Here is a 27,992-nt window from a genome sequence, read left to right on the forward strand (position 1 = left end):
GTTGATCTTAATTCTGATTCCTTCCTGCTTTTCTGTCATTATCTGACCCACAATGTTAAACATTTCCTCCCTTTGGGATACGCCATGAGGAAGACACTCTACAGGACACACGGGTGTTGTTCCAGCATAGCAGAAGACGCGCACTCTGCACTCCGAAAAGCAGGCGGTTGTCCTCCCGATGCTCCAGGAGGAAGTTACGCGCTAAGCTGGGCATGGATTTACGTTTTAGTTATCTTTTGATAGCTAGTCCACATCAGGTGTCTTACCCAACCCTGGAAGCAGGTGAAGGTGCGCAGTTACCACAGCGTAGCTCACAAACTGCAACTTTGTACCTCAGCTTCTCACAGTCACTTACTCAAGGCAGATGCTACAATATCAGTAAATAATCCTTCAGCTGAGGATTGCACAGGCTCGTCTCAAGTGAGTGGGACTCAGCACGCAACCAGATGCCGGATCCTGTTGTCAAGGAGATGCACGAGTCCCAGCTAACTCGTCTCCCCAACCTTCCTGGATATTAACCAAACCTGAACACCACCACCACATCTGAACAGCTTCTGCCACCTCAAAATGAGCGGATACACGATGTCAAGAGGTGTGCTTTATCTCACGGGAACATCTCTCCATCTCATTGATTTTAAAGTAGCATAACTCTTCAAATGACTGAATGAATAAAATGGAAACAAACAACTTGTTTTCTAAGCTCTCCTCGCAACCTTCACAGTCCATGTGTTCTCTATATGCTAGTACCCCACATTTATATTTCACTGGAAGAAACCCTGACCGGCCAAGTCACCCAATTACAATGAAAAGCAGATGAAGCATGCTCTGAAGTCTAGGAAGACAGAAGAGATGTTTCAGCCAAGCTGGAAGGATACACAGATTTTTTTTTCAAAGAAAAACCTACCCAAAGACTACTTTGCTAATCCTGGCTTTCATTGCTACACCTTAGCAAATACTTAGTCAAGGATATCTTGCAAAAATCAAGAGAGAAGAAAAGTTCAGATTGCTGTTTATTATTTTCCTCCGTAGATACCTTTCCTACTGTCCCTAAGCAGCTTTAAAAATAGCAGAGAAACAGAAGCACTGTAACTGTAATAGACACCAGTGAGTTATAGCAGAAGTTAGAGGGTGAAGGACTCTGCTCTAGCAATGCTGAGGAAGGTATTGAAAGGTGAATATTAGACAAGGAAAGTTAGAGAAGGAAGGAGGTTTCAGAGAGCTTCTGAGGTAGGAAACTAAAATTTCAAAGGATAGGGAACCATGTACAGAATGAAACAAATGAGGAAAAGGAAGCACGCAGCTTACACCACAAAATTTACATCTCTATAAAATACACCCATTTCAACGTTTCTTTCAGCAATTCAAATGGGAACTGTTTGTGAGGCAACTCTATGAGAGGCTGGACTGTTTTTATCACATTGAATCAACAGATACGGATACCATTAGCTATTCTGTTGTATATTCCCTGCCTGGTAATCATTACAGAGGTATTTCTCACAGGGGGAAGCTGTTGCCAGACAGCACAAACAGCAGCAAAGCTCAGCTTCTTTGTCTGCAGGCAGGCAAAGACAAGTGATCTCCATACTCACCTTAAAAGAGATTATTGGCAGCCCCAACACACCTATAAGCAGAATTAACCCAGTCAATCATAGAAACAGAAACAAGAAGCAGGATATAAGTCTCTCTCCAGATTTCTTCCACTGCAAAACTCATAAAGCAATGAGAATAGCAAATAGCCTCTGCAGCATCAGAGCAAACCTGTACAAATCATATGAACAAACAGCTGAGGAAGTACATAAGAGGGATGCCCTCTGAGAACACAAGTATCTTGCTTCCTTTATTTTATTAATTGTAGAAGGCCCTCACACCGAATTCACATCCATGTAAATCAGAGTGTATCAGTGACATTTTTGCATAACTCCAGTCCAAAACAGAATAGACCAAAAAAGCTACTGAAGCACATAGATTTCGGTTTGTTTTTAATTATGAGGTAAGTGCAAAAATATTAGCATAAGGTTTTGCTGTTGCTTAACATTTTTTGCTTCCTCTTAATGCTAGTATTTCTTCTCTCCAGTATGATGACAGCAGCAGAACATGCTCAATATATTGAGCATCAAGATTTATTTGCTTAAGATTTACCCAGAGGAACAGTAAGTTTGACATTTACCAAAACAAGAACTCATTTTCTAGACTGTTAGTCACTGTATACTTTCATTACTGCAACCAGAGGTCCCGTATGCCCTATCCCAGGTAAACAGAAATTGCGAAGGCAACAGCCACCTAAGAGAAGTTTGGCTTAACCACCCCCACCCCAGGAGGGAGAGCACTGGCACTCAGAACCAGAAACACAGAGGAGGTAGCGCTGACACAGCTCCCACATGGTCACAGCTTAGGGTTAAGCCAGGCTGGCTGGACAGAAGCAGAAGAGTTGCAGTCAAGGCAGGCTGAGGTCAGGAACAAGAGAAGGCAGGCGCCCACCCACCCAGGGAGCAGCAAGAATTATGGTCATGGGACAGCACAGAGGTTACAGTGCCAAGGAGTCCTAAAGAAGCAGGCAAGGTCAGAATAACATCAGACACCCACAGTGGTGGAAGGCTGTACCAGGAATGATGACAAGGATTAAGGCTTTGGCTTGAGCAGACAGGATTCGGGGAGAAGGTTAAGAATTAAGGTACAGAGCATGACCTCAATTCAATTTGTCGATTCAACCCAGCCATGTCCAGCAAGAGGCTGACCCAGAAGCACTAAGTTGGCAGACCAGAATCAGCCGGTTTAATTATGCAGCCATCATCTCTTAAACCACTTCCCTGCCTCATTCACTGGCAACTGTAACTTCTTCAGTAAAGGAGACAGAGCTCCACTAGGCTGTAACCTTTTCATGCTTTGCTTGAAACTACCCTAGTTCACTGTTCATCTTGTGCCTTGCAAAACGAGGGCCCATGGAAAATAAGAGCCTTTCCAAGAAAACACACCATGCTTGATCATAGCTTCTTAGTGCTTTACTTTGTAACATTAGCCTTCTGTGAGGGTTGGATTTCTGATGTAATTTCCTGATTAAAAACACACAAATGAAACAACCTTCGCTGTGTAGCATCATTGTTGTCCCTATCATACATGATCAGCAGAACATGAACCTTGAAGTGACAACAACAATCTCTTTCAGTTAAACAAATGGAGGAATGGTAGTGACTGCAGGCCAGTGTAACGACTGGTGAAGGGGAAAAAGACTTCAACCACGAGCTTCATAGCTACTTGCAGGTGGCAACACTCAGCCTCCTGGGTTGAATCCCAAGTGCTCTTCAGCATTTAGCGCAATCATGCAGCAAGTGCTCTTGGAACACACTTTTGGGCACACAGAGGAGGCGGTGGTGATTGGGAAAAGCAAGCATGGATTTACCAAGGGTAAAATGGTTCTTGACCAACCCGATAAAGTGACTGAATCTATGATTGAGTGCACAGCATGCATCATTCACCTCAACTTCAGCAAGGTTTCCACATGGTCTCCACAGCATTCTTCTACCGCAGTTAGAACATTATGGTCCAGATGGGTGAACAGCTAGGTGGTAAAAATATTGTTGGATGATTGAGTTCAGAGAGTAGTGGCTAATGGGTCATTGTCTACCTGGATACCAGCAAAAAATGGAGTACTGCACAAGTCTATTTGGGACCTGTCCTGTTTAATGCCTTTATCAATGACCTGGAGAAGGTGACAGAGTGCAGTCTTGTCAAGTATGCAGATGACAGCATATTAGTGGGATCAGCTGATACACTCAAGAGCAGGGCTGCCATTCAGAGGAACAGGGTAGGCTGGACGAATGGGCTGACAGGAACATCATGAAATTCAACAAGAACAACTGCAAAGTCCTATGCCTGTGTGGGAATAACCCCTGCAATGATACAGTCTGGGGACTGACTGGTTGAGGAGCAGCTCTGCTGAAAAGGACTTAGGGACCTTGGTGGACAGAAGGCTGCACAGGAGCCAGCAGTGGGCCCTGGCACCAAGGCAGGTCAACAGTGTCCTGGGTTGTATGAACAGCAGTGTCATGGTTTAACCCCAGCCAGCAACTAAGCACCACGCAGCCGCTTCCCCCTCCCCCCTCCCAGTGGGGTGGGGAGGAGGAGGGGAAAAAAAAAAGTAAAACTCGTGGGCTGAGACAAGAACACTTGAATAACTGAAGTAAAATAAAATACACTACTAACTAAGAATAATAATAATAATAATATAATAATAATTGTAATGAAAAGGAATACAACAAAACCAAAAAAGAAATAACACCCAAGAAAAGACAAGTGATGCACAATGCAATTGCTCACCACCTGCTGACCGATGCCCCAGCAGCAATCCGCCCCTCCAGGCCAACTCCCCCCTGTTTATATACTGGGCATGTCATTCCATGGTATGGAATATCCCTTTGGCTAGTTCGGGTCAGCTGCCCCAGCTCTGCTCCCTCCCAGCTTCTTGCACACCTGCTTGCTGGCAGAGCATGGGAAACTGAAAAGTCCTTGGCTTAAGATAAGCGCTACTTAGCAACAACTAAAACATCAGCGTGTTATCAACATTATTCTCACACTAAATCCAAAACACAGCACTGTACCAGCTATTAAGAAGAAAATTAACTCTATCCCAGCTGAAACCAGGACAAGGAGCATTGCCAGCAGATTGAGGGAAGCGATTATCCCCTACTACTCACCACTTTTTGCACCACATCTAGATACTGTGTCCTTTTTTGGTCCCCCCAATAGAAGGAAGACATCAGTAAACTAGAACAAGTCTGGTGGAGGGCCACCAAGATTGTCAGGGGCTGGAGCACTTGCCCTGTGGGGAAAGTCTGAGGGAATGGAGTTTGTTCAGCCTGGAGAGAACCTAATACACTTAAAGAACTTGCAGTTCTTATCTGAGTGGTGTACCAGCGCAGTCCTCTGCAAGCACTGATAAAAGATTTTCCTAGCTGACTGTGTTGAGAACGTCAAAGTGTCACCGAAGCAAAAAGCCCATTCCTCCTGCAGAAGTGATCTGTACAAGAGGAAAGTATGAGAGTGCTTAAGTTTTCACTCTGTCCGCTTGTGATCTTGTTGCAGGCTCAGTACCAAAGCAGAGTTCCCTAGGATGACACAGTCCTTCCTATTTTATACTACAGAGCCTACATTATGCACTAACTGCCCCAGAGTGTACCAGGCCAAGAATATACATGTGGTTGCCCCATCGATACCATAAAACGTTATCAATTCCTCTCACAAAACACATTCACTAGACTTTGAAGCCCAGATGGCTGCAAACAGGGAATAAAGCTGTGTCTTCTCCTTGCGACCTGGCATCTCAACAGCTCATTCTGCAGGGGCTGCCGCTCTCACACCCAAGGCCATAGCGCTGCCACCTCCCCCTCTTGCTGCTCTGCCTTCATTTGTGGAAGCAAACACAGTTATCCAGAGAAGGGGTTACTCGGTGATTTCCCACGAACTCATACACCTCTGTTAGTGTATTTAATCGGTGTTCCCACCAGAGCAAGTCTGTGTGGAGTTCATGTGTAGCAGAACAAGCTACTCAGCAATATCAATGTGCAGCGATATAAACAAACAGCAAAAGCATTGCCATGGCTATGCTCTTGCTTTGCCAAGTTACAAAGCATGTGCAGAGCACTACCAGAGTTGGACCCACAGCCTAGGAGGCACCAGGAAACAACGATGAGGTTGACTGGGAGCATCTGTCCTGGCCCCCCATTTCATGGCTCTAGCCATACTAGTTACAGTGCTGTGATGACAACGTGCAACCCACTGGTCCGTGTTTGGGGGGGGAGGGAGGGAAGACCCACACGCATTATTCCATCCCGTGGCATTGACTCAGCTGTGCAGCCCCTGACATCCAGAAGCAGGGTTTGACTCTGCAAGTGAGATAGCAACTGTGCGTACACAGCGAGTACTTACCTCCTGACAAGTCATGGGCTCCAGAATCAATGCAAGCCTGTGCAGAATACAAACGTGGTGAATGTGCATGCTCGCATGCACCAAATGAATCATCCAGTACAGATCCTACACTGAACTTTTGCCCTTACATTCATTTGCAATTAACAGGATCATTATTTTTATTCACTACAATGTGGAGAGGAAAAAATAAGTCAGGAATATTTGCTACATAAAGTAACCTGTGATCACACTGTTCAATCCAATTCACTAATTCCCCTTCATAAGGTAAAAAAAATAAAATAAAATCTGTGTTCTAAAAAACATTTTAAAAAACCCACTAAAACTATGCCTGTCCCTCAAAACCGCTGCTGAGCAGACAGATGTTACCACCTGCTAAGAATAATAAAATTGACTTAATAGAGGCAGACCTCAGCTTGAATCAAGAGACAAGGGATTAAAGCACTGAGGGGAAAACAGTCACAAGAGCAGATATTGCCTCACCCACTCTGAACAGTACCTGTAATGGAGATCATTCAGCCTCTCCATCTTGATATAGTGCACTGCTGGCAGGAATGCAGGACCTCTCCCGATTCATTCTCCAGTCCAGGGAAAGGGGTTGAAAACATGCTGAAGCAAGCCTTTTTTTATTTTTTATTTTGTTTATGCAAAACAAGCAAGTTTGATAGATGCACCTCAGAGACCTAGATTCTAAACATAAGCAAGCCAGTTCAGGATGTAAACAGAGAACGTGATGCCTGCTTAGGCTAGGCTAGCGTGTGCCTGTAACAACCACCATCTCATCAGTCCAAAGCACTGAAGATTTCCCCTTTTAGCAGGGGATTGCAAGTGAACTTGCAAAACATTTGAGCTATTGCTAAATGGTATTTCTTGGTTACAAGGACTGCTGTGGATCCTGCTTTAGCACAAAGTACTTTTCACACTAAATCACACAGTCCAAAAGCAGAGGTTATAAATGTAATATCAGCATTTGAAATCTGGCTGGCCAGCAACCCTCCTCAGTTTGCCAACAGTAATTAGTTTACCTTCTTCACAAGATAAGTCACTTAAACGAACAACTTTTCTGCCTTACGTTTTCAATTTCACTATCTCAAGGATGTGCTTCCTAATTGTACAAACATATTCTTTTAAAGACTAGGAAAGAGTTAATTAACTAGTGAATAACAGAAAAGTTATAAAAACTTTTCAAAAGAGACATTATGCCAAAGAGCCATGATACAGTCCTGAAACCGCCAGTGTGTCAAACAGCCAGTCCAGCCACCGATGACTGTGCAGAGCTACTCTCTGCTGTTTCTTCCACCTCCATTCTACCTCTTTCTTCCTGAAAGGCATGGGAAAAGTCCAAGTGGCACTGAAACAAAACCTGGGAGTAACCTGAGGAAGGACCAATTTGCCACACTTGGAACATTTCCAGTTTATCACAATACTCCTGCCTAAGTCTACTCCAGATGAAGAGATGAGTAGCTTAACAGGTCAAGGCTGCTTCTTCTGGCATATTTGTGGAGCGTAAGAGTTATCAAGAGTAAGAAATACTGCCTGCCGAATGAAGTGGGAAATGTAATTTACTTCCAGGTTCCTTTGCCAAGGTCTGTTTCTCAAATATCAGCTGAATTTATCCCAAGCACTGGTGTGCATAGCTTCAGTTGGATATGCCATTTATTTCTTCCGACGACAGGAACCCAGGCAGTGTTTTCACCTCTTTATAGATTCATTAAATTCTACTGGATTTAGACCTAAACTTAAAGTCTCGCTCAGTTTCTTTCCTGTCTGCCCCCCAATCTGGGTCACAGACCTGAAAACGTTTCAGTACACTGTGCTTACCTGCAGAAACCTGACCTCTGTGTAAAAAGAGCATGTAAACACATGTAATGGGTACCCCTAATAGAAGTGATTTTATTAGCAGAGCCACTATTCTTTTAGTAATTCATTTTCACTTAACACCTGTGAGACCCCCATTATGTATCTGGCCAGAGTTCCTTTATCTGAAGTACAAAGTGTCTTCTTAACTCACTACTCCATTTAAAACTTGGTATCTTGAGCGCCAGAAGTCCCTGCCTACTGTATGTAATTTATGTTTTCAATCCATTTCCCCTTCCCTCTCACCTAACATCCTGCCCTTCAAAAAGTAGGGTGTAACCTTCATGCACATTCACCCAACTTCTACCTAATCTGTTTCTTGAAACTTGTGAGGTCATGAGTTATGGCCTCCACATGTTCCTAAATACCTGGATACTTCTTTCAAACAAACTGGGATGGGGATGTTTTTACAAACACAGTCAGTCCTCTCCCTGCTAGAAATATTTGGGCAGCCTGGCTCAAGTTTTCACCTCCCCTAAAAACCATTCATAAAGCATTCCCATGCCAGATCTGCAAATGAATAAGCCTGGTTTTAGACATCATTTTCCACCTGTGACTCTCCATGTTGCTTTACCAAGGAGGAACAGGTATTTATCTCATTTGATGAATGATGGAGACAAATACATTCAATCCATAGCAAGCTCAGTAATGACTCCTACAGATGACTGTGGGAACTCTGTTCATGAACTTAACTGGTGTGGGATCACCCTTTGGTACCTAATAATTTTCATGTGAGGAAAAGTTACACAAAGAGCATCATCTTATCTGGTTCTTCACAAAAACAAACCACTCCAGAAATTTTAACTAATGTAAGAAAAACATTTTGCATATTACATTATTGGATAACAACTCCATTTTTGTAATAGGCTACCCAAGCCTCAAAAAGTTTGGTCAACAAGTCTTTGTTAATTACTGTAAGTTACTGTAAATTATTTTTCTCTATATAAAAGAAACAAACCGTCTTTCCAGAAATACAGAGAAATTGAAATAGAACATGTATGATACTATATCAGCAGCTTTTGTTTTTCTTTTTTTTTTTCCATCATTCACTTTTTTTTTCCCCTGTGGTCTTAACCAAATTATGTGAGATTTGTGTTAGAAAAAGGGTCTCCCTCAGTCTAGCAGACAAAGGCACAACAGTTTCTAAGGGCTGACAAGTTAAGCTGGGCACGTTCACATTAGAAATAGACTTTTTAAAAGTACTGAAGACAGCAATTAACTGTTGGAACAACTTACTAAGGATGGTAATGGCTATCTTCATCATTAGAAACTTTCAGCCAAAGCTGCTGGTTATGAAGTAGTAATTACATTAATGGAATTTCTGTGGTTGTCTTTATGAGTAAATTAAAATAGATTATCTGAATTTATTTATCCCCAGACTAGGATATAAATCTCCAGAGTTTATTGCCCTCCTTTAAAGGCCAGTAAAGCTGTACTTACATTAATTTATCCTATATATTGAAAGCTCTTACCAAACTGACTTAAAAAAGCATGTCCAGTTTTCATTTTTGTAGAATGAGGTCACTGAAAGCACGTACAAAACTGTAACAACTTGACAGGGGGAAGAAAACAGTTCAGGCAAAGCATCCGTTCTGAAATGTTTAAAATAATTTTATTAAACAATCATGTTTTACATGTCATCAGACCTAACCCCTGAAGTGCAAAAATGTTTCTGAGGTATTAAGGCTGGAGGAAAACAAGCACAGTATCGGTTGTTAGGGATACCACATTACAGCACAGTGGACTTTGCGAACAACAGGCCTTTACACAGCATTTGCAGGATCAGAGAAAACTGAGAACAAGTCTGTATTTGCCGTTAGTCTTGAGAGCCAAAAAGCCCTGATCATTAGCCAGTTGCGTCACATCAATGAAAACACAGACATGGTTAACACAGGATGATGATAAGTATCAATGAGGTGTTTCTAGGCCAATGTGTACAGTACATGAAAAATGAAATTCAACTGCTGTATGTGTGACCAAAATCCCAACTGTCCATCCAGTCCAGCTTAATATGTGTTGTGTCTACAGTGGCCTCTCTACTACCAGCACTTTTGTCTATTCTACACAGCTATGCCACTGCCCTGTGCTCCTGTTTGAGGGCACCTGGTCACTCACACTCACTTCAGATAAGTCTGATGTTTATCAGATTAACTAGACTCAACAGTACGGTACTGCCTGCGGCCCACTAACCTTCTAGTTGCCCTCTTCCCCTCATCCATGCAGTGAAGAATTCTAATCCATGTGGAAAATCTGCTAAAGAAATAAGCATTGATTTACAACTCTTGATGTAGAAAGGAAAGCCTTATCTGAGAACTGCAAAACTCATGGGGCAAAACTGGCCCTTACAAATTAGGATATAAATGAGTTTAACTCAACTGCCAAATTGCGCTCCAGAAATAATTTCGTATGAGGAAAGTTTGGGCATTACTTGTTTGTATTAGCTTGCCTGTTCAAGGAGTCAGCGGGAAAGGAATATTTTTCCCCTTGGAGCAGTTCCTGGGGTTAGAATTTGACTGAAGGCTGCAGATGAGGCAATTCTGTGCAGAATTAACTTTCTGCTGAATATTAGTTAGATTAAAGCTCTCGCTGATTCTCACTCAGTGATTTTGCTGGAAAAAGTTTTTTCCACCTCAAGAACTGCAGCATTGTTCCCTGGGACCAACTGCAGTTTGCCCTAAACTGTTTAACTCAAAGATACCCTGACAAATTATGTCCTTCACATGATATCACCACAATTAAATAGAAGATATATTTAAGAAAACATTTCCAAATTAATAATAAGCAAAAGTCACTTATTCTAAGTGTCTCTGGGGTTATTTTTAGCCAAGATAGATGAAAAGAAGTTCCTCCTGAGACACAACTATTTTTTCAAATTTGTGAAAAATACCATGACAATATAGAAATGATCCTTATCTTAGTAGGTGTTTATGAACTTACGAAAGTTTCTGAATGTGTCAGGTTTTGTATAAAATGGCATACTTGGAAAGGTTCTCACCTGCAGCATCTTCAGCTTTGAGACCTTGCTGGGAAGCTGGAGACACACACGAGCTCTATTGTTAGCACACCCATGGGCATAATGTCATACAGTCTGATCACAAACACAATTGAGATTCTCATAATTTTCTAGGATTGTTACCAATATCACTGCTGCTTACCTACACAACAACATCTAGCAAATCTACAAATATAGAATAGCTGGAATAGAAGCTGGATACAGCTGGAGTGTTGCCTTAATATTATTTTTTAATGGAATCATATTTCATGGACAAGAAAGGCAACCCCAAAGAAAAAGTGCAAGTAAATCATCACTTTCAGTTGAAAACTGGGTTTCGGATGCCACTCAAGACTGAACTGTTGGGCCACCTTCTGTGCAGAAGAGTTAGGGAACATAGAAAAAAGAAAATGCTTGTGATTCCTAGGATGACAACACCTGAAATCAGTGCACTGGTGAATGAGTTCAGCTGGAAAGGAGGTCCGTTTGGATGAGCTGCAAGGAGAACAAAAATGCACAGGTAAGATCTGGCTACAATCTCTCAGCAGTGCCAAACACTTCTGTCTTTCCATTACAACACCCTATGAAGGGACTAAAACTGTACTTCAGAATGAGCACCTGTCTACTTAGATAAAGCTTATCTAAGTATACTTTGAAAATAGTTATTAGTTCTTTCAATATCCATCATGCTGGGGGATAAAGACAGTAAGGATACTTCTAAGGCATAATCCCTCACACGCTAGTGACCAACCTTGACCTGTGCTATTTAAGGCAAGACTGTCATTGTCCAAGAACTATCAAGGCAGAGGTATAAGGGTTTGTGGGCTAATCAAGTTAATGAAAGGATTTCTTCCTGATATCATTATCCACATCTCAATTCAAAGTGTATATAAATCCCTAGCAGGCATATCTGGCACCAGATATCTGAGCTACTCTAAACTTGTCTGTACACCTTCACAGAAGGCTTCTTAACATGTTTATCAATTCGCAGGTAGAAGAGGTTACATATTTGTTATTTAGTGTAGCTCAACAGGCTGTTCATGGACCAGTTCCTGGATACTGGAACACACACATCCAGCCTGTACCATCTTTTCCACCAGGAGGGGAAAAAAAAAAAAACAAAAAAAAAAACCACCAAACATTTGAGTGGTAGGTGCTACCCAAAGCACCAATGTGTGTTTGCCTAAGAGCTGTGTTTGCCATTACCAGTGCTGGAAAGTGAGGTGAAATGACAACACAGCTTTTACACGGGAAACCAGACTGCTCCTCCCAAAAGCAGCCACCTGCCCTCAACATCATCAATCTCTCCCTCCTCACCAAAGCTGAAAAAAGTCAGCTCTGTTGATCAGGTTGCCCTCCCCTTCTCAACGCTGTGCTGCCTTCTGGCCTTACTTGTCTTCTCTCCACTACAGTAGTAATCCCACCTTGCTCTGCCTCTACACTCTCCACTGGGACAGAAACAGGCACAGGAAAGGTTGTTGCTCTGGGATGGAAAGTGAGGGCTGCTGCTTTCATTGGATGGGAAGGAAAGGCAGCAGCCATTAACACAGCAAGCTGTGTGCAGCAAATGAAGAATTTGCTTTTTATTATTATTATTTTAATGATATCCATGGGTAGGAACGCAAAAGGGAGAAATTCATTACAGGGAGAACTTTGTTTCCATGCCAGGAAAGAAAGATAACTGCTTTTATATGGTCTAAGTTGAGAAAAGAACGGAACAAATAGCATTAGAGTTCAGAGGACAGGATAGGTTGCTTGTGCCACTCAGTCCTGTTATGAACAAGTAAGAGGTGGAATGGCCCAATGGACCGCCTGGTTACCTTGACCATCCTTTCTTAGTCATTAGCTACTCCTTGTTACCAGCAGAAAACAGTAACAGACAGGCTGAAACAAGTCCTCCAAGTGCCCAAAGGAGAAGCACCCTAAAACTTAGAGACCTGATCTCTCCTGCAGCCTTTTTCCTTTATTGCCCTAGCAGACCACAAGTTCTACCCAAGCTTCTCCATAGGCTTTTTGCGTTCCAGAAGAACAGGACCTAAAGCAGAGCTCTTCTGACTTTGAGCTGTGAACTGAGCTGGACTGCATCATAATAACCATTTTGCTGCTTTACTCCTGCATGGCATGAGCAAATCTTACTGCTTAAGTCTGATTTTGCATCTGGCAGTTGCAATGTTCCCTCACCCTCATATGTCATAGCAACAGATTTTCATTTCAATTCCATCATAGGAATTAGAAGTTGCTATGTTGGTGGGGCTGGGTACACAAACTAAACTGAGCATTCCAGATTCACCAATTGCTTTCTTTACAGCATGCCAGTACTGACTCATTTAAATGACAAAAAAAAAAAAAAAAAAAGCCAAAAAGAAAAAACATTCCAGCTCAGTGCATAGAGTTCAATCAAAATGGTTCATCTCCTCAGTTCTGTTTCACTCATAAACCCTCTTTTATGTTTCTTGGAATTCTGATTAACTTACCAAGCTGTGAATTGTTGGTTGGCGTCTCATCTGTATAAAACAAAAACGGGATGCATTATATTTTACAAATACCTCTGCCTACCTCCTCCCCTCCTTGCAACACAAAAGCCAATAGTCCTAGCTTTTTTTTCAAAACACATCAGCTATACTTGCAACATTGACTCGTTGCTTTTAGCATCACTGGATAGAGAGGTCATAAAGTCATACAGTCTGATCACAAACACAATTGAGATTCTCATAATTTTCTAGGATTGTTACCAATAGAATTAAGGATGACAACCTTAATTACATGACATTGCTTCATTTTTAATGTGAGCACACCAATATGAAGTTACTTAGTATTATTCTGTGGCAAAAAAAAAAAAAAACACAACCAAAACACCTTAATGCAGGAACCTCTTAAGTGAAAAGGTGGCCAGTTCTATTCTGTCCCTCAATAAAAATACAACCATAAGCACATTATTACACGCAAGTCCTTTCACTGTTAATAATATTACAAGAAGATTTATATAGGAAAAAAAATTAACATGAGTTTTTCAAGGAAAAACACATCGGTGACCATAAATGATTACAAAAATGCCCTTTCCCCATGTTCATTTTTCTCTTGACAGTTACACAGTAGCATTATATTCAGGGAAACATTTGTATTTTGTCTTCAGTTTTTACTTACTTACCATTGTCTATCTCTGAACTATATTTCTTGTCACTGTTTTTGCTTTTTTGTGCAACTTGTAAGCACAGCTCACGTATACATTTGTTTTGAGCAGCTGTCTTCTAAGTTTAAGTGAGACATCCATCAAAAGCTACACAATTTCACCTTCACAAGTAGGTACCTGCTTTGTTTCTATACACAGAGACTAAAACATTTTCTTCTGTGTATGTCTCCTGTAATGACTTCTTTTAGATTAACAAACAAGAATAAAGTTTCTCTGAAAAGAACAAAATGTTAGAAGTAAGAGTTCAGAAATATATAGGAGAAGGACCATTACTCAATTGCAGTAGCACTATTCAGTTCCTATCAAGGTAACCGCACAAACAGCTCTGTTACCAGAACAACTGGTGACTAGAGTAATGGGGAGACCTGGCTAACTTGAGGTGCCTCTGCAGACACCAGCGTGCACAGGACCGGCCCCAGGACAGAGGCAGCAGCAACCTAAATGAGGGAAGTGAGGGGCTGCACACCCATGCAGCTGCAGACCTCATACTGGCATACGTGCTATGGCGAGTCAGGTGCAGCAGGTTTGATGGGCTCTGTACAACTGTGGCTGTACTAAAGCTGGACCAGAGTCGGCCTCGAAAATAGTATAAGCGCCTCCATGCAGCATCACACCAGAGCAAGCCAGCACTGCACCCTGGCACTCCTCATCCAAAACCAGATGGTTCTGTTCAAGTTTTCTCATGACCTTCCCCATTTTCTTTCCTTGACTATAGTATTCATGAACCTCACATTTTTAATGAGCTTATTTTCACAATGGGAAGGGACAGTGGGAGGAAATACTAATTCCCTCTCTCTCCTCCAGAAAGAAAAGTGAAGTGCAAGTCAGGTTAAGGGACTTGCCCAATGCCACTCAGGAAATTCGTGGCAGAGTTCAGAACTGAATCCCATTTTTTTTCAGAGTACTTCCCATCAAACCATCCTTCTGTCAGCAGGAGTGGGATGCTCCAAAACCATACTATGGAGATACAGAAATATGTCTAATCTAAAAAGCTTTAGCCAGATATCTCAAGTAGAAGACACTGAAAAAAATATTATTTTTCTTTCCCAGCCTTATTCATGTTTTCATTTAAAAAACCTCAACAGTTGTCAAGAAATTATAAAATCGTTTATCCTTTCTTTGGGGTCATTAAACACCCATGGACAGATCATTGTTTGCTTGAAGTTATGCAGTATTTAAAGGTGACTGACGAGTATCTTTTTTTTTTAATTGTAAAAATAGCATTCACAGCATTTGAATCATAAGCTATATTACCTAATAGCAGTTGCTCGTATAACAAGCTTTATCTAGTTGCCTTGCCTTGCCTAAGGCAGCATTCCTCTAGCATACATGTTTGTCCGAGCAAATCTGTCATTCATTTCCCATAAGTACTCATGTATGCAACTTTGAAGTTACTTCTTTTCACTTTTTCTTGACTAATCAGATAGCAGCAACTCAGCTGGGACTACGTATAATGCAGAAAAAAAATACTCATCTTCATTGCAGAAATGTTGCTTATAACATAGGGTATTTGTTCTAAAAATGGTCTTTTGCTAGATGGTTCCCAGTTCTGGAGGGTCAGTTCTCTTTGTATATGTGGGCACAGCCACTCTGCACGTAAAGAAGTATTTTATTCTCAAGTGTTTCGATTATTTTTCCTAGATAGGATTCAATACTGCTCTCAGCTTCCTAAATCTAAGACTGCTGAAATCAGTTGCTTAACTGCAACTACTTATAAATATCTGTAAATAGAATTTCTTGAACTTTTTCAAATATTTTATTTTTATTATTTTGTCAACAGCAGTCACATAAATTCTTTTCAGAGACCGCAGGTTGCATTTAGAGCTGCCTTTTTTTTTTTTTTTAAAAAACTTTGGCAATAAAAATGGAAATAATGGAATTTCACCCTGGATTTAAAGGAGTAGATTTTGGCTCACTCTGTTTAGAATTTACAATGTGTTTGTCCTATTTCTTTCTTATAGCTGAAGGCTAAGCATAGCATGTATTAATTTTATGTAACACTTAGATAAAAACCCACAGGTGAAGCTGGAAGAAACAGTGAATAGAAAGTGACAGTGAATATTCATTAGCTGTCCAAATTAAATTGCAACACTGAACACAGTACCATAAATTCCATTATCTTCAGTGAAATCTGACAAAAAAAATGAAGTCAACCCACTGAGTTTGGGCTTTTATAATGGCCTTATATGCATAACAGTATCCCACAGTGATTTTATTGGGGTAGGGAGGAAGCATGTGAGAGCCAAACAGAAATATTAGCTCAAAATTTCTACCAAAGATTCCAACAGTAGGGAAAAAAATATCCAGCAAACTCATGGAGAATACACCCTTTCTCTAAGTCACTGCAAATTTATATTAAAATGCAAAACATTTCCCCAGGTTTCTCAAATTCCTGCAGTCCATAGAAAAAGTTTGCTCATTCCTACCACTCCTCGTAATGATGGGGCCAGCAGAGATTACAGCATTGCCAGAGATGCTCTGAGGGCTCCAAGTTGTCCTCCCACCAGCGTCTCTTCTTTCTCTGTTGCTGCAAATCTGAGCGGTTAATCAAAACAATCACAGTTTCAGAGTGGAATGGAATTATTGCCCTTCTGTGCTTCCTGCTTCAATGTAAACTCTTTTATAAGCAATACTACAACTTTGATTTTATTTCTTAGTATGCATTAAATTACTTTGCAATAAAAACAGCTGCAATATTCCCTAGAAATGTATCTTATAAATGCCTGGCTTCCCATTGTATTTTGCCTCACTTCATTTACAGAACTACATTGCTGTTGTGTACAAGATCCATCTTATAGTATATTAAATTTTCAGTAGTTAATTTCCCAAAGCTTTGTTTACAGACAGTTTTCCCCAACAAATGTGTTTTGGTTGACTAGGGATAGACAACATGCTACAATCCCTTTTCTAGCAAGCTTCTCGAGTTAAAGTTTGCACGTTTTCCATGGAGTTCTAAATAGCAATGACCCACATTAAAACAATCCCCAGCACTCTGTCATCTGGAATCCACCTTTAACTTCTCTAACTTATCATCTACCTTAATCTTGGGTACTCAAGTATGCTTCAACCAAGAGCATTTCTTTAATTTCAACTTCTTGTGAAAGAACTTCAAAAACCTCAGAACATAAATTCAATAGAAACAATGAATTATTTAAAAGTGTAACACAAAAGTATAAAATAATGTACAAAATGTCAGAAGTATACTGAACTGATAGCATTTTAAAATTCTAAATGGAAAGTCATTCAAGAGAAACGATACTGCATTCTGAGGACATCACAGAATATTCTGTGTTTATACATTTACTTAAATGTTTCAAATTCCAAAATATATTTGTTGGTCCTGACACTCCTAAAATTAAATAATTTTTGAATTGACACAACTTCCTGAACTTCAACAAAACAGCAGTTTCCAAACTATAAGGGAGGTGGTAATAAACTATAGGGGATGTAGTAATTTCCTCCCCCCCGCCCCCATCAGAAACTCTTTCAAATTTTCCTTGTCAGTGTAATGGCACTTACTATAGCTTTAAGTTTTCCATAAATTCCATTCTAAGATATTTCTATTCATCCACTGTGATTGTGGATACCTTGTTTCTTAGATGCTACACTAAGAATATCAGCTCTGAAGCTGTCTCAGAGTTGCTACTTTTAAAAATGAATTAAGGACCAAAAGGTGAATATGTCATTTCTCATGTGTCCAACAACCTGTGTTTTGCAGGTCTAGTATTATTCTGTCGCTGGATGACAATATTCATTGCCCTATTCTTCATCAGTTCTTTTACATTCCTTCAGACACAAAAAACATTCTTACTTCAGACTCTACAAGTCACCTTCATTCTGTGCCATCCAAACTTCCATAGCATTTGTACGCAGAGTAACTCCAGCATGCCTATTTTATATCCCAATAATTAACAGCAACTTCCATCCACTGCAACTTACTGGCACAAGAAAGGGACAGTCATCTGCTCTGCACAGCTTTGTCACGCAGTGAAGGAAGACCGTAGACATCTTCTGGTTCTTGTGCTTCACAAAGCGAAACACCTCAAAGGAAAACCGGCCCATTTGGCTCTTGCCATTTTCAATTATAGTTGTCTGTGGGTCCTTGTCACAGCTAGTTTTTGTAGAGAAGATTAAAACTAGGATGAGCAGCTGTATTAGCATTTTGAAGCTCTTAGGTGAGAATAAGATAACTTAAGCAGCAAGTTCAGTGCTTTAGCTCCTTGGAAAAGAGCACAGTGCCCTAATGTGCAACATGAGCAGCCACAATCTGCCTGTCAGGCTGCACAGTCCTGTGCTGAAATGCATTCCTACAAAAACATTACGTTTTGTTTTGCAACATCACAGCTATAACCAAGGTACCATTTAATTCCAGTGCCCAAAGAAACTCGAGACCTGAAGCAAAAAGTAATCAGGTATGCTAACTGGTATAGACAGGTAACTCCAAATGAAGACAGTATCTCTCCAGCAACCGTCACTGATAAGATTTAATCTGAGATACTGCCAAGATATTTTTCAAAGTTCCAATTCAAATAAATGTTATAACTGGGAGTAGAAGCAGAAGCATCTATTTATCTTTAATCATTTGCTTAACTGCTTTCCTGAACTGGAGTCTAAGATGTTTTATATCACTGTCATTCACCACAAGGGTACCTTTGGTAAAATAAAGGCCAGTTCAGCCATTCAGTTCGGGTGTTTATGGTATCTCTAGTAGAGCCATTTTGGATATATGCTTCTCTACCTTCATAATTCTTATGACTTTGCACTTGCTTCTATGTTTATGTTCACAAACAAGATAAGTCCTGACATGTTATCTGTAAGCCTAGCCCTCGGTCCTCCCTGCTAATATTGCTTAGACTTTCCAGGCAGTTCAGAACAGCGCTATTGGAGAGATTTGTAACTTTTTTAGAGGAAGGGCCCACAAAACACTGGGTTTGCACAGGACCTACCTGAAAAAAAGATCATATCGAAGATCATCGCTAGGATTACCAGATGGCGTGGTGTAACAGTAGTCCATCAAAACATTCCACCTGCACAGGGAGCAAAGTGATAGATGAGGGGAACTGGCAACATAGGAGTAGGAGCAGAGAGTGAGGTAAGATTAAAAGACAGTACATGCAAGCATACAAACTGATAATGCAGGCTGTTACATTGAAGCTGAGTTACTGTATTTAACAGGTCACGCACAAGGCATCCTGCATTCCCAATATATCACCTGTTTCTTCCCACTATTTACAAACCTAAACAGCACAGCATAGCAGCAGAATTGTATAAATCAAATCATTTGGTTTCATGCAAGTCAACCACTATACCAACACACATTGTAGACCTCCTCTCAGAAGTCATGGCCACATAGGACTAGAAATCAAAACCATCCCACTTGTAAAAGCCCCGGAGTTTGTCACTTGATCTTACAGAGGTTCTTTCTTAAATAACAGCAATATAGGGTTTAAAGTATAATGCAGGAAAACTTTCACAATGAGGACAGCAGCAAGATATGCATTCACCATCAAGGACCTGATACCCTCCAGCTGAGGGCAGTGATTATGAAACACCAACCATTATTTTGACACACAAAAGGCTATAAGGAAAGACAGTTGCTTCTAAATCAGAAAAAGTTACAACACTAAGAGCTGAATAACAAGCAAGACAAGAAATAACATCCTTTATGGTACCTGCCATCAAGGTTGGTTGCTCTTACAGCTGCATATATTTTGGTTTTCAAAGGCAAACCTGTACTTGGAATAAGGAGCTGCTGGCTGTAGGTTGAATCCTGAAAAACAAATACTGCCTCAGCGTACCAGAAATCCCAGTGTAACAACCCATCTACATCCACAGACTGATCTCCTATCTAATTTTTCTGACCTTTCTATGTAGGACAGTCATTTACATTGTCCTCCATAAGGGAAGAAGCTAAAAGCAGCGCCAGAGCTTTTGCCTACAAGTTTGCGTGTAAAGATCAACAACGCTTGACTGGCCTTATCCTATGCAACTATTTTGGGGAATCTATTTGTGATTTTATGAAGTGGTTGGATCGGTGATTAAAGAAAAGGTATCATCCATTGACACCTCAGCAAGTCTCCCAGCACCTACAGGCAAACATAGCAGCTACTGCAGTTTTCTAAAGGAGGAGCTTAACTGGGTTGTCACAGTGTACCCTTTCCCAGGAAAGGTTGTTAAGGTTATTTGATTTAGTGGAGATAGCAATGCCACCAAGTTTTATATATCTTAAGCTGTAGTCTGGGAGAACAGACACGTTCTATTACGCAAAGTGTCGTTTCTATGGAAGTTGGCTTGTTGAAGACAACAAGTAACAAACATTTTCATTTAAATTCTAATATTTCAAAAAAGCTGTTTCAAGAAAGCTCTATATAACATAAAAGTTGGGAATTCCCCATATACTACTACATAGATACAGCTGTTTTGTTGGTTTCCTGTTCAAAGGCTGAACCAGTAATGTCACTTCAGCAACAAAGTCATGAAACAGATCTGAGTGACAGACGTTAATTCAGCATATCAAAATGCACTTACTGGTAACATCACCTATGTCAAATAGGTTGCTAATCCAGAAAGCACAGGGACTCAGCATGTTGAGACCTCTTGTGAGAGATTGAAACACTCAATACATAAGAAAAATTTTGTAAAACAGAACTTTGACCAGGTTCAGTGTGGCAGGCAAGACCAAGAGCAGCAGCTGACAGCAACAAGAAGGATTAATCAAGTATTTTTTCAAAGGGAACAAGGCCAAAATTCACAGCATGCCCAATATTCAGTCTCTGCAGCATCAGAGGCCTTGGGAGGTACACATGTACGCACAGACCAGCTCTGCGACATACACAGAGCAAGTCCTTGAAAATTCATTCAAGTGAGATCAGGCAAGTTTGCCTTCTTTAAAATTAATTTTACATTTATCTAATACGTAGCTCTGTCACATTTTGCAACTGATTAAAGAGTCTACAGCAAGTCCTTCACTATCACATTCCATAGGTTTTTTTTTTTCTTAAAGAGTAGTTTTTATTCGTTTAGACAGACATTTACAGGAAGGTCTAAAAGCACATAGCCACTTAGGCTCTGTGAAAGCCCATTAAACATTTTGCTATTAAACTCTGAGACTGTCATAACGGCTCCTCTTGTCTTTCCTAACGATAACACGTGCTAAAGCCACAAAGTAAATGTAAACATCACATTGTGAGGGAAGATGGAGGTGAGCTGAGAAGATGAAGAGTTAACGTTAGGAAATAACGCTACAGCTAAAGTTTGAAAGTATGGCTGCTCGCCGTCAAGAGTCACATCTGTACACAATCCTTCACCAATATCAAGGGTGGACAGGTGCCTCGAGGCCCCTCCCAAAACCAGGACTCTCTAACAGGGACCAAGTGAGCCCACAGAATCAGAGCTCACAAGACCATGGGCGTCCCAAGAGGCACTCCCAACCAGGCAGACTGCAGGCAATGCACAAGCTGTCTGTGTATACACCCAGCCCTAGGATGTGAACCAGAAGGGCATATCCATCACTTGAATCTGCCAGCCTTAGCAGTATTATTCATGCTAGTGCTACTCACAAGAGTGAGTAATACGACTGAAATCAGAAGGATAAGACACCACTGTTCATGGTCAACTTGTAAACTCACTGGGGTAGAGAGGATGAAAGCCCATCTTGGCATGTGGTGTTTGAGGAAAAAATGTGCTGAGTATAAGCATCAACAGCATTTACACCTGACTGTTTGCAGAATTGGGCCCTGAAAGGCAGCAAACGTGGTGGTCAATGCTTGTCCTGACTGAGAAACGTGGCTACCCTCACCCTGCCCCATCTTTTTGGTCACAGGTTTATTTAAAAATGAGAGACGTATAATCTTCACTTTAACAGATTATAGGTTGTTATTTGGAGCTCTGCTCTGTCAAACAAACATGAATTTTTTAAGCATGCCGTTGCAAAATGTCCTGTTACAATATTTATAGCTCATTATGTTCAAAGCATAAAGCATTGACTTTTAAATCAGTTCCATGAATTATAACTCAGCATCATGATGGCATGAATAATAATGCAAAAAAATTGGATTCATAATTTACAAAAGTGATGCTTGATAGATTGAAAAATTGATATTTAAATCAGGTATTTAAAATGTATGAATAAAAATTTTAATCAACACGAAAATATCATTTCAGGGATTAATGTTAAGTAGAGGTCCGTGCATTTTTCATGTTTTACTGTCACCATCCATGTTTAAGTAGTAAAATCTTTTACAGTAATGCATATTCAAGTTAAATTATCTAAAACATATGGAAGAAGTGTTAGTTGAAAGCTGTTAAAATTATTAACCCTTAAAATCTTGAAAGTCTACACAATGAGGCAACAAGTACAGTGGGCTATAGATTTGGAACAAATCCCACATCCCTCACTACAATTACAGATGATCAAAACACTCTGATGAGGCTTGAACATAAAAATACCCCAGCAAAAGTGCTACAGTTTATTGCTAAGGGAACAGGTCTGGAATATATTTACAGAATTCTACAGAGTACTCTCTGTATCAGTACAATGTACTTATACACATACACACACACACATATAGTAATATGTACACATACATGCACATAAACATAATAAATGCAAACACAAGTATGCACTTTGGAGTATGATTGTTATTACTACAACTGATTAGTCACGTGGCACTACAACCTGAAAGCCAGAGCTGTAAATTGAGGAACTGTATAAACACAGGACACAAAGACTGTGTGTCCTCAAAGACCAGCCATATAAATACAAGACAACAGGAACATGTAAACAAAAAGGACAAGGGAACTCAGAGATGAAAGATGCCCGGATGAAAGGCCTGGTTCGTGGGAGGAGTGGGAAGGGAATAGCAAATAATGAAGAGGAGTCTATACTTTGCTCTGCTAATCCTCACATTTTATACTCACATTGTAAAGCAACAAATTCAAAGTGCTAATAAATGTACCATTGTTCTCTCTTACAGAAATAGCAGCTGATGACCTACAACAGAACCAGAAACCAAAAACCATCATGAAGAAAGATACTTTATTTTTGTGTTTATGTACTTCAGTGTTTTTTATCATTAAAAAACCTCAATGAGTCATATCACAAGGAGTTAATTTATGCATTTGGGTTATAAACTTCAGAAATAGGAATTTATAGTGGAAACACTGACAGAACCTTAACTATGCAGAAAGTAATGGATACTGTTGAAAACACAAATCAGAAAAATAATTAGTAGAGAGGCAAAGTGACAAAAAGGAACCCACTTTTCATGATGTACAAGGTTTACTCATGGAAATATTTTCTCTTGCACTCTATATTCACATGCTTACAAACTATTTCATGAAGAATTTCCATCTTTTTGCTGCCACCATTTTGTCATTAGAACACCTGAATTTTAAGGGAAGTTTTACATTATCTAAGGCTCTCTCCATAAAGGCAGCTCTTCATAAACTACGTTATCTTACACAACGATGCTACAGAATTATCTTTTTCTTTGCATCACCTCTTCTTTCAGTGCTTTTTCCTTTCCCTTTACTCTTGCACAGCTAAAAATTACTATGTTGACAATACTGCTACAGCATGCATATATTTAGGTGTACATGGATATGTACACATACATATGGGCTTACACAAACATGGGAATGAAACACACAGAAATGAAAAGCACACTTACGAAGCAAGCTGGGTATTGTTAACCAAGTACTCCAGCGGATAGCTACAGCTAAATTTGTACAGAAGCCCAGGCAAATAGCTGATAATCGTTGGTGGGTCTGGCGTATCAATATAGCCTGAAACATTACCTATCTGTACCACTGAGGTATTTCCATAAGCATTGATACCTCGAGCTGAGGATACCTATTGAGAGAGACAGAAAATTACCATTATCAGAAAGTTACCTGTGGAACAAAAAATACCTAAGGACACTGATGCTTTAGCACATAATTTACCCAGAGATATCTTCAGAAAAATCCTTCAAAACTTAATTTAGTTTAATAACATGTTCCCTGTGTTCAGTTTTTCATCTCCCCAAATCATGCATATACAGTTCACAAGCGATATCCCTGTTCTTAAAACACAGACTTCAGCAACATTTGAAAAAAGCTGATGAATCCTGGAAGCATTTTTTTGGTAGGTACTTTTTTTCTGAGCATTCCCAATGAATTCGTGTGACTTACTGGAAAAAGCTGAAGGAACTTTTCTATTACAGTTAAAAAATACTAGCTTAAAATGAGCTTCCATATGCAATAATAAAGCCAATATACAAGCAATTTCATTCACAGAAACAATACTCTGTCACTCTTGAGCTTTGTTTTCAACACATCAAAACCAATGTACTTGATAAGCAGATACAAGCCAAATAGCTGAACTTTGTGTTTTTGTTTATATTATGCATCTCTAAATCTAAACTATGTGCAAAGAAACCCTGTCAGAAAGGCAAGAGCTGAAAAGTAATACAACCTTAATGCCAATGCAACCTTAATTCAGTCCCTGGACACATGCTATCCTGTGTTGCTCAGGCTCACAGAGTGCAGAGGCAGCAATAACATGCAGCTCTCCAGAAAACTGAAGGACACACTTTCCTCCTGGTAGCAGCCCAGCCCCACTCCATCCGTAGCTACTGATCTGAATAAGGAGGTGGTTTGAAATCAGCAGATAAGTGTCACAAACTACTGTCTCCATAGGCACATACACAATAAGGCAAATTAAAATGGCACTGGACTCCGCTGTAGCATTTCCTTTGTATAACTGTATTAGCAAACAGATGTTTTCAATAGCTTTAGAATACACAGTTTCTTAAAAAGACATTTCATTATGGAAGAATCATCCTGAGGTGCGCATGAGTTGTAACATTTTGCACTAAGTAGCACAGGATACACAGCAGGTATTTTGATTTCTTTGGCTACAGAAAAAACAGCTAGAAGACAGATGCAGCCATGCACTTTGCCAATAGTATACCTAATCATTTGCTAAATGGCAGGAAAATTATTAAAATCAAATTTCCTATGATCTACTCCTTGCCTAAAAAACATAGGCTAGAGCACTAAGGCCGTATAGCCAACTACAGCTCTGTTTAGCTTCCCCACCACTCCATCCCAAAAAAATAATAAGTTGCATCTGCCATATTACAGACAGATCTGGGTTTTACCCGAGTTCTGCCTGAAGTGTTGTCTTTCCTTTACTTTTATTGAAGATGAGTTTGAAGGTCTTTGCTGTGAAACACAGCCAAGAAATGTATGGGACTGTACTACACCAGCATGGGGAACATGATAAGTAAAGCTCCCTGCTCCTTTATCCTCTTTGTGGCACAGCATGCATAAACTGAGAGAGGATGAGGGGAATTTTTGGTTATATTTTTAGCAGCTGCTACTTTGTCTTTGTATCCTGTGCAGCCTTGTGGGGGGCTTCACAGGGAGGTCCAATTATTTGGACTTACCAGACTAGTTTGTTTGGTTTTTTTTAAAAAAAACACATCAAGCTCTTACAATTAAAATTAAATAGCAAGCTCAGGGAGTTTACAATGTGACCGACTCCACAGGAACAGGAAGAAGTGTCTTCCTGGCAAATTATTCTACTGCAAGTCATGGAGGTGCTACAGGTTTTCAGGGAAAATGGGAAAAGAGAATCTTGATCTTGCTGAACTGGTTTTTGTTGAAATTTTAAAAGAAAACTCAGCCTGAGGCAAATAGGTCACAGAGCATATTGAACATTTCAGCCCAGTTTTGCAAAATTATTAACAACAAAACAGGGGAGTCGTTATAAAAACTGACAGGTATCATCAAGTGCAAGTATGAATTCCAGATAGAATATAAGCCTTAAAAATAATACATTTTTACACTTGTTTTTGTAAGTTATTCATAGATACTTTGATACAAGTCGTCACTGCTTGTACGGTGTGATATACACACAAACTGTACAGCTCTCCTCTCCCTTGGTTTAGAAGGTTTGAGACCTGACTCCCCCCTCTCTCCCCATTCAGAGTGAGATAGCTTCATTGAAAAAAATGAAATTATACTGGTACAAACAGACTTCAAAGTCAGTTCCTGGATCAGATTCTGGTTCCAAAAACTCATTCACAGCTAAGGATTAGATTTGGTCATTAGCTCTACAAAGATGTGCATTATCCATGCATGAAACAGCAACAAAAAATGTAGACACCGAAGTCACATCACCAGGCAAAATGGCAAAACACCGTAGCACAGAGTGGCCACGCACTAAGAGATCAGAGCTGAACATACAAATCTCAACTTCAGTCCCACATCTTGACTTTTTTGTCATGAATTGAGTGCATAGGTTAGACAGCCATTCTTTTTTTGTGTGTGTGTCAAACATTCAAAATTTGCTTGAAAACTTCAGTTTGCTTCCAGGCAGTTCCATATTGAGCTGAGATCTTCCAAGAAGGTGCAACACCTCATGGCACAGCTAGTAGAGGAGTTTACTGTGGCTTGGGCCCTCTGGCCAGACTATCTCCCCTGTGACATTCAGCCTGAAGTCACTGCCTTATCACAGAACATATAAGATCAGTCAGCAATCCCCTCTCATATGAGAGCACAGAAGTAGGTACCTAGACTATAACTCTCCTCTATCTAACCCACTCTTGAAAATATTTTACTTTCATTTTCCAAGTGGGTATTTGAAAAGTTTCAGCAAAATCTAAGGCATGTTCAGCAAGAGTTTTAAAAATGGCCTGGAAAAATCTCATTTTTCCACTGAAAAAAAATTAAAATTCAAATTATACTTTCTAATCAGAGGACAAATGTGTGTCCCACCACATTTTCTCATTAGTAATCAAGATTATAAATTACCAACTTTCTCTGGTTTTCTTTGGTGTATGCAATATATTGCTAACTGGGCAAGAAAACGTAAACATTATCTGTAAAAGATACAACGCTGTCAAGGCCATTCACTTAATCCTATGCGTAAACAGCCATGCTACAATTTCACTTTATCTTACCACTAAAGTGTTTCCACAGGATTCCAAAGTACTCAGATTGATGATGAAAATGACCACTGCTGGAAAGGTGTTGTTATTGATGAAACCCCTGCAGTGGGCATCCCCATGTTTCCCATTCAGTGCCAGATCTGTCTCAGAATAACCAGAGAAAAGAACTGTGCAAAAATTTATCTTCATAGTAATTGTCTGTACTCCACAGAAAACATTGATATCTCGTTCAGCTGCAAGAAAAATACAGGGAAAGACATTGTAAGAAGATGTATGTCAACTAATCACCATATAATTATTGTAGCTGTTAGTCTAGTGTTGTAACTTCTGATTGAATCAAATTTTAGACCCCAGTCACAGCAAAATATTGGAATATAAAGGTTGGAATTGCATTATTCTGAAGAACAGATTTGACTCTACAACTTTACTAAAGAAAAAACAAGAATTAATATAGTAACGTAGTCGACCACGCAACGAAACCTTTATTCTAAAATTCCCAATCAAATAATTTAGTAGCACATTCATAAACTGAAGCACTGCAACGGAGTGGAAAACAGCAAGTGGTTAAATACTTGGAGTCTGATTAAACAGCCCCCTTCTGGAACAGAAATTTCCAGCGATTTTGAGAAACTCAGGAGGCCGAGCTCTGCCTTCCAGCCCACTCTGGCATGGAAGTCAGGTGCGTTTGTCTGATGTTGTCTGGAGTCCACTTTGTATGAGACCGCAGTCTCAGGCTGTGCAGACTTTGAAGTACAATCAACAGTGTATCAGAGCAATCTATTACGATATCTTTAAAGTTGGGGGTTTTTTTAAGAACCACCAACTTTAACTTTAATGAAAAATCAGTTGGCTCTTGAAAGACAATGATCGATACTACAAAGTGTCTTGCAATCTTTCATTCTGTACATTATGACAATACAAAAGACCTAGAAAACAGCAATTGTTACAACTGATCAATTTTTGAACAGCAGCAAAAAACCTTCTTGGATGAATTTGACCTTTTATTTGAATGTTCTGAAGATTTTTATGTTCTTGAAGGGAAAAGCATCAGGTTAGGATATAGGCACAAGCAACAGTTTGTTTTGCTTTAGAGCTA

The 27,992-nt window shown here is 40.0% G+C and overlaps 1 protein-coding gene across 3 annotated transcripts in view; it reads right to left on the minus strand.

Annotated features, from left to right (window-relative positions):
* Nucleotides 1-9,406: 9,406 nt before the first annotated feature.
* The window catches only part of ZPLD1 (zona pellucida like domain containing 1), a 65,715-nt gene continuing 47,129 nt past the window's right edge, over nucleotides 9,407-27,992 (minus strand). For 2 of the 3 annotated variants that reach the window (XM_050905133.1, XM_050905142.1), the window contains exons 5-13: nucleotides 26,909-27,129; nucleotides 23,630-23,811; nucleotides 22,878-22,950; nucleotides 19,631-19,728; nucleotides 18,905-18,985; nucleotides 17,898-18,069; nucleotides 16,385-16,493; nucleotides 13,243-13,272; nucleotides 9,407-11,263 (exon numbers count right to left, since the gene is read on the minus strand). In XM_050905133.1, coding sequence (XP_050761090.1) covers nucleotides 11,088-11,263; nucleotides 13,243-13,272; nucleotides 16,385-16,493; nucleotides 17,898-18,069; nucleotides 18,905-18,985; nucleotides 19,631-19,728; nucleotides 22,878-22,950; nucleotides 23,630-23,811; nucleotides 26,909-27,129 — 1,142 coding nt within the window. In that variant the 3' untranslated portion in view covers nucleotides 9,407-11,087. Of the gene's footprint in view, nucleotides 11,264-13,242; nucleotides 13,273-13,916; nucleotides 14,172-16,384; nucleotides 16,494-17,897; nucleotides 18,070-18,904; nucleotides 18,986-19,630; nucleotides 19,729-22,877; nucleotides 22,951-23,629; nucleotides 23,812-26,908; nucleotides 27,130-27,992 lie in introns of those variants that run through there. The other variant, XR_007767271.1, reaches the window with a different exon arrangement.

Source organism: Gymnogyps californianus, chromosome 1 (genome assembly GCF_018139145.2).
Source record: "Gymnogyps californianus isolate 813 chromosome 1, ASM1813914v2, whole genome shotgun sequence".
Lineage (NCBI taxonomy): Eukaryota > Metazoa > Chordata > Aves > Accipitriformes > Cathartidae > Gymnogyps > Gymnogyps californianus.